The 10,711-nt window shown below is 40.4% G+C and overlaps 1 protein-coding gene and 1 non-coding gene across 3 annotated transcripts in view; both read right to left on the bottom strand.

Annotated features, from left to right (window-relative positions):
- The window catches only part of POLA1 (DNA polymerase alpha 1, catalytic subunit), a 306,942-nt gene that overhangs the window by 253,343 nt on the left and 42,888 nt on the right, over positions 1 to 10,711 (bottom strand). For both annotated transcript variants that reach the window (XM_058713648.1, XM_058713647.1), the window contains exons 19-24: positions 8,867 to 8,983; positions 7,101 to 7,276; positions 4,529 to 4,658; positions 3,919 to 4,038; positions 2,724 to 2,823; positions 1 to 20 (exon numbers count right to left, since the gene is read on the bottom strand). The exon at positions 1 to 20 is cut by the window's left edge and continues 105 nt beyond it. In XM_058713648.1, coding sequence (XP_058569631.1) covers positions 1 to 20; positions 2,724 to 2,823; positions 3,919 to 4,038; positions 4,529 to 4,658; positions 7,101 to 7,276; positions 8,867 to 8,983 — 663 coding nt within the window. The remainder of the gene's footprint in view (positions 21 to 2,723; positions 2,824 to 3,918; positions 4,039 to 4,528; positions 4,659 to 7,100; positions 7,277 to 8,866; positions 8,984 to 10,711) is intronic.
- On the bottom strand, positions 699 to 828 carry LOC131503331 (small Cajal body-specific RNA 24). Its single transcript, XR_009257421.1, has one exon. It is a non-coding gene; the product is annotated as a small Cajal body-specific RNA 24 (non-coding RNA).

Genomic DNA, 10,711 nt, shown 5'->3' with positions numbered 1-10,711 from the left:
AATAAACTTATCATATAAACCTGCAATAAAAAAGTCATGTTACAAAAAGCCTTTAAGAAAAAAGGAGGTGGGGGAAGGGGGGTTACAAAAAAGCAGATGTGTCAAAACATAACATTAGAAGAACTACAGAATGTAGTATGTATATTAAATACAATATAACATTGAAAGCTGTGAGTTACACCAATAGAAAAAAGTACTCAACTATCACTCCATAAAAACAACTTGTATTAGAGTGAAAACTCAGGTCACCAAAGAGGAAAAAAGAGATCCTGTCTTACCTTGAAACCAGCTACAATGAACCTTTCCACAGCAGCCCCAAAGTACACCATTATGATGGGCAAACACCTTCTCATATCAGTTACTTTAGATAGGCGTCATATCCATTTCAAAAAAATGTTGTAAAATTCTCCTTCAAGTAAGCATTCCCTCCCACCTACCCTACCACCTCTGCCCCCAAAATATTTAGTGATCCATGTATATATATATATGTGTATACACATATACATATGTAATACACATATGTAATATGTGTATACACATATATATACACACACACACACACACACATATATATATAGATATAACTACTCACTGGTGTGTGTGTGTGTATATATACATATTTTACCGTCATAAGAATAAAATGGGAAGCCCACTCACCTGTACACAAATGGTGTTAAAATCAGACAAGAGACGTATATAAATGTCAGCAGTGGAACGATCCACCCTTTTCACTTGCAAAGGGTGAACAGAAAGCTACTATATTTCTCTAGGACATTTACAAAGAGTTATCTTCACCTTAAGAAGAAACTGAATCAAAATAAATGTCCAGTATTAAAAAAATAAAACCAACAGCAAACATATTGATAGCATACTCTGTCAAGCACTATGCCAAACAATCATTTTATGGGTGACGTACAGCGAGGAGGGCACTTACTGGGAAGAGCACTGGGTGTTGTATGTAAGTGATGAATCAGAGGAATCTACTCCTGAAGCCAAGAGCACACTGTATACACTGTATGTTAGCTAACTTGACAATAAATTATATGCAAAAAATAAATAATGATTTTATTCCTTAAATCCCTGTGTGGGAGATTTTTTTTTTGAATTCTAGTGTAGTGAAGGGGTGCCTGGGTGGCTCAGTCAGTTAAGGGTCTGACTTCAGCTCAGGTCACGATCTCGTAGTTTGTGGGTTCAGGCCGCAAAACGGGCTCCATGCGGACAGCTCAGACCCTGGAGCCTGCTTCACATTCTGTCTCCTCTCTCTCTGCCCCTCCCCCACTCACACTCTGGCTCTTTCTCAAAAAATAAACATTAAAAAAAGTTTAATTCTAATGTAGTCAAAAATAAAATTCTGGGAGCACCTGGGTGGCTCAGTCCGTTGAGCAGCAGACTTCAGCCCAGGTCATGACCTCACAGTTTGTGAGTTTCAGCCCCACATTCAACGCTGCTGACAGCGCAGAGCCCACTTCAGATCTTCGGTCCCTCTCTCTCTGCCCTTCCCCGCTTGCGTTCTCTCTCTCAAAAATAAACAAACATTTAAAAAAATTCTGGTGTAGTTAACATACAGTGTTGTATTAATGTCAAGGGTCTATATTTCTCCGACCTCTATTTTACAGAAGAGGAAAACAAGGCTGACAGAGGTTCAAGAGGGAGCCCAAGATCACACAGATAGAATTTAAGCCTAGATCTATCTAACACCAAAGGACTACAGATCTTTTTCAATACAACTAATAAAAATCATTTTTTTTAAAAAAGCTTATTTGAGAGAGAGAGGGAGAGAGAACAAGCACGCACAAGCAGGGGAAGGGCAGAGAGGGAATGAGAGAGAATCCCAAGTAGCCTAACAACACAGGGCCCGACGCGGGGCTAGAACCCACAAACCGTGAGATCACGACCCAAGCCGAGGTCAACACTTGGAAGCTTAACTGACACAGCCACCCAGGTGCCCCAATAATAAAATCACTTTTGTCAAAATTGTCTCCTACTCAGAGTTCAAGTTACTTGATAAAATTCACATTATTCCCATACAACGATGTAAATACACTTAACACTACTTAACTGTACACTTAAAAATAGTTGACGGTTAAAAACAAAAAGACCCCGTCTAGCTCTGCATACCACCAAACATCTTCTTTGCCATTAATGACAATAAGAACTAGTTACTCTGCTGTTAAAGTTCAATGTGGTGGTTACTGTCCGTACTCCCTTTAACTCTGCCGTCCAGCCTAATGGGTCCTGGCAGCTCAGGCAGAGGCAGAGCCAGCCCTCCAGAGCAGATGGGAGAAACCACAGGTGCTCCCACCAGAAGGCAAAGGGCTCCATACTGGACTAGGGGCTAGCAAACTCTGTGCAGACCCAACTGAGCCTACCCCTTCTTTGTGTACCACTCATGGGTCAACAATAGTGTTTACATCCTTAAACGGTCAAAAAAAAATTTTTTAAAACAGACTATCTCATGATATGCAAACATTACACAAAACTTAAACTTCAGCGTCCATACACAAAGCTTTCTTGGAACGCAACAAATAAAAAATATTCATGTTAATTCAGGTCAGGTGACCGGCAAACGAGATTTTCAAAAGAACCTAAAACAAAATAAGGTCATTACAAGACCTATTTGCTAACCTAGAAAATACAATTCAGGTCTTCTAGCTTCTCAAGCCCAGGTCTGCATTAAAAATTCCTTAACACCAGGGGCAAAGCAACCTGCCGCACAGCCTTACCAGCTTTAGGGTCCAGTACCAAGCCTCCGGCATAAGCTGCTTTCTTACGTCCTTTCTTGTATTTATTGGCATCTCCATCGATGTCTTCATCTTCATCTCCCTAATGTCAAATGGAATGACAACTTCAGCAGCCAGCAACTAATTAACTAATTAAGAAGTTTTATGATTCCCCCTTCTCCACCCACAGTACACAGTTCTAACAAACAACCTTCACTTTTAGCTAGTGGTCCCACCTCTGTGGAACAACAGTTACTGTAACATGCTCACAAACCCAAACAAAGGCCAAGCGTGGGAGTTGCCAAAACATTGTAGCCCTGAGTTAATAAATATGCAAATTTTACTTGAAAATGTTTCTGAATTCATAGAACCTTCTATTTTTAAATCAGTGGATACTAAAAATACAACACTTCATATTCCGTAAAATCTAAGGTAGAAGAGTCTGCTTAAACTCATCACTCTAACAATCATGATGCAGAAATATAAACTATTTCATACAGATATAGTCATTATTCTAATTGGGACACCTTAAAATGAGTGTGTCTGTAGACGGAAAATTCATTCCAGGTAGCTTATTAATAACCAATCAATATTCAATACCTCAACAGAAGTCAAACACCTGTAAGTTAATATTCTTTATACCAATTTTGATGTGCACAAAGCAAATCCAGGAAGGTGAACCATCTTAACATTAAATTCCCCTTTTGAGTCAAATTGCTATCAGTGCTAACAAAACAGTAGCTAAGTTTTAGTTTCAATGTCAAGGAGGCCACTTCAGAAAACTGACTGTGGTGACCTGATCCTGCTAGCACATAAAGCTGCAACAAAGCAACCAAAAATAAAGGCTCGTGCATTTAAGGAAATAAAAGGTTTAACTGGTATCTAACTTTGGATACAGCTAGGGTGGCGCAATACCTTCCTTGTATGGTCATCCATCAAAGAGGCTTAATGCTATCCTCAAAGTAGTTCATATTTCACATAAAATTTTTATCTACACAGGAAAAAAAGTAAAGAAGGAAATCACCACCGAAACACAAAGGAACAAATCTGACATGGTTTCGAGAGTATACAGAGGATTCATTATTTTGGAAGCACAAGTTATCACCGTGATAAAAGCCACCTAAGTAATAAAAGGGGAGAGGACTTAAAAAAAAAAAAAAAAAAAAAAAAGCAAAACCCTATGCAATTGTGGACCCACCAGTTTTTGCTGAGGCTTTCTGAAAATCTGCTTGTCAGGCACAATATAGTTGTTTTCATAAAATGCATGAAGCAACAAGAACTCATTACGTTCGGATCGTCCGCCCATCAGGGTCCTAGACTATGAAAGAGAATGTTTTAAATTTGAGCTCAAAACCCTAACAAATAACAAAACCAACTTTGAGGTGGTAAATTTAATCATGGCACCTCTTCCACAATCATTCTTCCTAATAAGAGCTGCTTTAAAAATAAGAAGGTACAGAATTAATCCTAACGTTTTCTTTAAGCACTATAGTTAAAAAGAGACAAAGAAAGCTTAAAATACTGGCAACTTGGGCTATTTCTTTACTGCCAAATAGACCGTTCCGCAAATCACACACATCCAGATGTTAGAGATGATCCTTATGTTCACCCAAATTTCAACATAGTCTGCACCTGGTTTTCCTCCCCTTCTCACAGCCAGTTCATTTTACAAAAGAAGCCCAGCTTTCAGAGTACAAGTTACTCATTTTATAAGCATGCATTTAGGCTCATTATCATATAACAACTACCCCAAGCAAACATTGAATCCAACAGGAAATGCTTTTTCCCCCTTTCTAAGTTAAATTTACCATAATGTTCCCGGCGATGTTAGTGATCTGCAATGCTAATGGAAGAACATTTAGCTCACACATGATCTGCAAAATGAACCTGGCATCTTTCCAGGTGTGTTCCAACAGGTACAACAGATGAGAAGATTCACTGTACAGAAAAGTAAGAATGAAACAGAATCAAGTAATTAAAAGAAACAATGACTATAATCAGGACTTCATAAAATATTACAAAAAAAATTGGTATGATTAACTTCAGAGCAGTGGCACCTTGGCTTTGGAGACAATTTAAAATAAGGTTAGTATGAAACTACGAATTCACTCATGTCACTGATCCCAATGCCCTTCTCCAAAACACACACAAAAAAATCCCATAAACACAAAGTAAAGTTATGCATTAACTACAACCTGGAAACTACCCAAATCGATATATTCAATCCATCTAGTAAGTAGGTATTACACGCCGACTACGTGCCAGGCAAATAGATTCTGGCTGTAACCAGAAGACAAAAATACCCATCCTCATGGGGCTTAGGTCTTCAAGGGGGGAGATAGAGTAAAAGTTAAAATACATATAAAAGGTTTGTTATATAATGTTCAGTGTTAAGGAGAAAAGATTAAGAAGCAAAGGAAATATTAAGTGTCAGGAGCAGAGAATGTAATTTTATTTAGTTAGGGGACCAGGAAAGAGGTGACTTGGACTAAAGAACTGTTTGAAGAGGTAAGGGGGCAATCCTTGCGGACGGATGTCTGAGGAGAACGGCACATTCAAAAGGTCAGAAGGACAGAGTAAAAGGCAGAGACACACACTGTATAGGACCTTGTAAGTCACAGTAAGAACTTTGGTTTTTACTCTAAATGAAAGAGAAAGTCACCGGAAGATTTTGAGCAGAGTGCAGTATCTGACTTAACTTTAGCAAGATACCCCTGGTTCCTGGGTTGAAAACAGACAGCAAAGGGTCAAGGGCAAAATCAAAGACACCAAAGAAGAAGCTGACATAAGACTCATTAATTCAGGGAAAGGGGAGGGTAGCTTGGACCAGGATAGGTTCAATGGAGGGGAAAAGAAGGGGTCAGATCTAGATCTATTCTGAAGACAGAGCTGACAGGATTTTGTGATGGCTCAAACATGGGATATCTATCAGAAAGAGGGACCCATGGGAGCCTCAAAGGTTTTGGGCTGAAGAGAACTTTGGAGGTTTCCAGCAGTACTGGAAAATTAGGAGGTGTCACTCTTAGGGAAAAACTCCAAGAGGAGCCTAGGGGAAAATATCAGGAGTTGAGCTTCTGAACAAGTTAGGGTGGAGGTTCATATTAGACATCAGGGAGAACATGCAGGTGTATACAGGAGTCCGGAATTCAAGGGAGAGGAGAGGCTGAAGGTGAAGATTCCAAAGCAGGAGGTATCAGCACCCACATACTAGTGAAGTGCTGAGACTCCACAAGCTCACCTAGAGGGAGTGTAGTCAGAAAGAGAAGCAGTCCAAGGACTTGGGAGGCATGGGAAGAAAACATTGAGAAGTGGCAAGAGGAGTAGAAGAAATCTTATTTAGGAAAGAAGCACAAAGGTTCAGTTGTACAAAATGAATGAGTTCAGAAGGTCTAATGTACAGCAATGTGACTACAGTTAACCATACCGCATTGTGTACTTGAAATTTGCTGACAGGTATTGAGGAGGGCACCTTTTGGGATGAGCACTGGGTGTTGTATGGAAACCAATTTGACAATAAATTTCATATATTGAAAAAAATATTTATATTAAAAAAAAAGAAATTTGCTGACAGGGTACATCTACAGTGTTGTAACCACACAAAAAAGAAAAGAAATAAACAGTAACCATGTGAGGTGACAGATATGTTAATCAGCTTGACTATGGTAATTATTTCCCAATGTATACATTTATAAAACATTAATTTTGGGGCGCCTGGGTGGCGCAGTCGGTTAAGCGTCCGACTTCAGCCAGGTCACGATCTCGCGGTCCGTGAGTTCGAGCCCCGCGTCGGGCTCTGGGCTGATGGCTCGGAGCCTGGAGCCTGTTTCCGATTCTGTGTCTCCCTCTCTCTCTGCCCCTCCCCCGTTCATGCTCTGTCTCTCTCTGTCCCAAAAATAAATAAAAAAACGTTGAAAAAAAAAATTAAAAAAAAAAAACATTAATTTGTACACATTAAATATATACAATTTCTATTTGTCAATTCTACTTCAATAAAGATGGAAAAAAGAAATAACCAAGGAGCATCTCCACGTAACTTCATGATGTCTCAGTTTTTCTATTTCTAAAAGATTTATACTAACTTCTGAATTAATGAATTAAGGGTGGAAACCTAAATATCACATCAATTTCCAAACCGCTCTTGGGAAACACCTAGATGAGATTAGGATGGGTGAGGGAGATGGAGGTAAACTGATAAACTGAGAATAATTCAAGAGGCAAAATATTTCAAATTATTAAAGTCACAGAGATGCTAGTACTGACACGGAGGCAGTTCCCCTCCAGAACACCACACTCTCCTGTCCCTCCAGTCTCACGGTGATGCTGGCCTCTTGCTATCGCTCATTTCAAGGCAGACAAATTCCGAAGCATCCAGGAGCATACCTGTACATATTTCGTACATTTTCCACTGGGATCACAACCCTTTCAGATTTCAGAATCTGTTGAACAAGTTCAGACAAATGGTAGCTTTTACAACGAATTAATTCCTTTGCCGAAATTTCCACATCACAGATCATTCGGCCACAGGTAGCATTTCTTTCACCAAGTCCACTCCTGCCCTACAGGGGAAGGACAAAAAGCAAATGCCATGGATGAGCAGACACTGGGAACATTCTATTCCAACTGACTTCGAAGCTAGTCCACAATTACAATGAGGAAACTCTCAATCTCCTATTTGCCCACCCCGTCAGCCGTCACTCAAGTATTTCTGAACGTTCACTATAGAGGCTGACACTGTTCTAGGCACCAGGGAGATAGCACTGAGCCAAAGAGAAAAGATTCCTAGGACGCCTGGGTGGCTCAGTCAGTTGACGTCCGGCTCGCTGCTGTCAGTGCGGAGCCCACTTTGGATCCTCTGTCGCCCTCTCTCTCTGCGCCCACCCCGCTCATGCTGTGTCTCTCAAAAATAAATAAAAACATTAAAAAAAAATGAAAGATTCCCGGGACGCCTGGGTGGCTCAGTCGGTTAAGCGGCCGACTTCGGCTCAGGTCATGATCTCGCGGTCCGTGGGTTCGAGCCCCGCGTCAGGCTCTATGCTGACAGCTCAGAGCCTGGAGCCTGTTTCAGATTCTGTGTCTCCCTCTCTCTGACCCTCCCCCATTCATGCTCTGTCTCTGTCTCAAAAATACATAAACGTTTAAAAAAAAAAATGAAAGATTCCTAATCTCATCTGAAATAGATGACAACAAATAAACATCAAAATCAAGAAGCTATACAGCTTTAGGAGGTAATAAGCATATGGATAAGAGAAAAAGTAGAACACGTGAGGAATATGGCAATTTAGGGGGGGCTGCATCTTAAATAGGGTAGCCGTGGGAGACCTCACAGAGAAGATGCCATACAAAGAAAACCATGAAGGGGTAAGGAAATAGTAAATCAAGGGCTGGGGTGAAGGTTAATAACTCTCTATCACCTTAAAGATATGAATAGGAACAGAAGCAACAGCACGGGCCCCAACTCCAATCTGCGTTAGCAGAATCCTCTGGAGAGCATTATAAAACATACAGATTCCTAAGTTCTCTGATGAGGCAACATGCCCATTTTTCCTTACGAGCTTTAAGTGAAACAAGACGTTAAGCACTATGAGGCTTGGGAAACGAAGGTGGCTTCATACAAAAACCACCAAAACAAGTAGGTAGAATGAAAAATACATAGACTTCAAAAGAGTCAAGACAGGCCTGGCTCAAAATCTCAGTTCTTTCCCACCCTAGCCCTATGATCTTGAACAAGTTCTGTTACCCCTGTGAGAAGTACAGTCAAACTGGAGTTGCTGTGACAGGCAACTAACGCAGAAGGCACTTAGCCCACAGCCTTCTCATACGTTCAACATCAGCTCCCTCCCACTCTTCCCTGCCCTCTCTGTACTGAATGAGAACACTCGCTGATCTCTGCTCGAAGGGCTACAGCTTTGGTAATGACGGAGTGGAGGTAACATGTATGTGCTGTCTCTAGATTCTAATAGCTGATTTTAAAAACTACCAGTGGCTTATACCAATAAAATGCTACATTCAAAGGAAAAGATGTTCAGTGCCAAATGTCCTATCACAAGACAACCAATTCTTAGTCAAAGAAGCCCAGTGTGTTCCCAGGCAGCTATTCCACGTAAAGAAGCCAAGTCAAGAAGTAAGATTTTGAAAATTATTATTACCCCTAGCTTTGGCATGTTAGATCGCTTCAGTCGACCTATCTTGGACCAGTGAGGAACTTTGCACACGTTAATTCTCTGCAGGAGCACTTCCAGTTCAAATCCATAAATATTATGACCCTAGTCAGAAAAAGAAGGCAGCCAATAACATTGTAACAAACGCAAATGAGAAGATTTATCTTCATACGCATAGAATTTCTTTGCCCTTTCTTTTTCTCATCTCTAATTGAAGGCATCATGAGCTTACCTCCGATTGGGGTCCTTTCTTCTTCAGGAATTTATTCATCAGCAGCATTCATTAGCCTTGACATTAACAAAGCTAAGCAGATTGCTGGAATAAACTTTATTTCATCCTAATTGATGCAAGGTTCATATGATGTCTTTTAATTTGCAGCTCATGCCTCACAGTCTCAAAAGCAAATGCAAATTTTTATGTCCCACACTTTTTTGTGATCAGTAAAAGCTGTGTTCAAATAATTCCATTTTAATTCCTTAAAAACAGAGAACCTGCCTGTGTTGTGTGATAGTTCACACAGACTCTTCGAAAACTCAGGAACTGCAGCTACTTGCTTCTTGAAGAACTGAGTTCAAACACTACTGATTTAGACTCTTAATCAATATGCAACAAAATATATAATAGCACTCAACAGTTCAAGGAAGCAAACCATACCAGGTAGAAATTACCTGAAAAATGCAACCAAATTTTCCATGTCTATAATGATAATTTCCATTGTGTGAATAATATGGTTCAATGCCCATGTTTATTAAAAAACTAGACACAGTTTGGGGCGCCTGGGTGGCGCAGTCGGTTAAGCGTCCGACTTCAGCCAGGTCACGATTTCGCGGTCCGTGAGTTCGAGCCCCGCGTCGGGCTCTGGGCTGATGGCTCGGAGCCTGGAGCCTGTTTCCGATTCTGTGTCTCCCTCTCTCTCTCTGCCCCTCCCCCGTTCATGCTCTGTCTCTCTCTGTCCCAAAAATAAATAAAAAACGTTGAAAAAAAAATTAAAAAAAAAACTAGACACAGTTTAAAATAAATCAGATCAATAAACTGATTTACTTGTTATTAATTTTACTTAAAGATGTATACCACTATATACTTATGGCAGTTTTGTCTATTAAATTAAGAGACCCAAGGACACAAGGAAGTCTCATTTCCAAATTATCATGCCTGGGATTAGGGACTCAAACCCATGTCAGGATTCTCTCTTACATCAGTTTGGATTCCTCACACACAGACTTGGCTTGGCTCTAACATGCTAAGCCAGGCCACCTATCCTAGGCACCACGACATCTCCTTGGGGCCCAAGAGAGACTACCAGGGGAGACTGGGTGAGGACCTAGTTCTGAGCCGGAATGCCACAATAGGGCACTGTGGACAGAATCTTCCTGGTGTTTTCAAGATGGGTCCTAGAGTAGTGTAAGGGAATGCTGTAAGGGACGTATGCAGAGATACCTGATAACAAACTTCAGGCTCTAGGTACTTTGGCCACACCACGGTCAAGATAGATATCCCAGAGCAAAAATGAATGTGGACAAATATATACCACACATTGTTTTGCAAGGCTTCAATGTAACTAAATTACCATTATCACACTTCAAATACATGCATTTACATTCCTACTTTTCTCCAAAACCATCAAAATCACAGCATAATTTGATCCGTTAACTGGGTGGTGGGCAGGAGAAGAAATCACATCAAAGAGCCTACAAACTAAAGCCAGAGGAAACATAAAGCAAAATGTTGCTTTGTGACTCTTAAAAACTGGGGCAAACATAACTCAATGAACTATTACCTCTTCCTATTTAGTGGAAACATACTCAGTTACCAAGGGGAAAAAAAAATTCCTA

The sequence above is a fragment of the Neofelis nebulosa genome, chromosome X (genome assembly GCF_028018385.1).
Source record: "Neofelis nebulosa isolate mNeoNeb1 chromosome X, mNeoNeb1.pri, whole genome shotgun sequence".
NCBI classification, from domain to species: Eukaryota; Metazoa; Chordata; class Mammalia; order Carnivora; family Felidae; genus Neofelis; species Neofelis nebulosa.
Note: the sequence above shows the minus strand (reverse complement) of the source record. Positions and strands in the feature narration are given on the sequence as shown.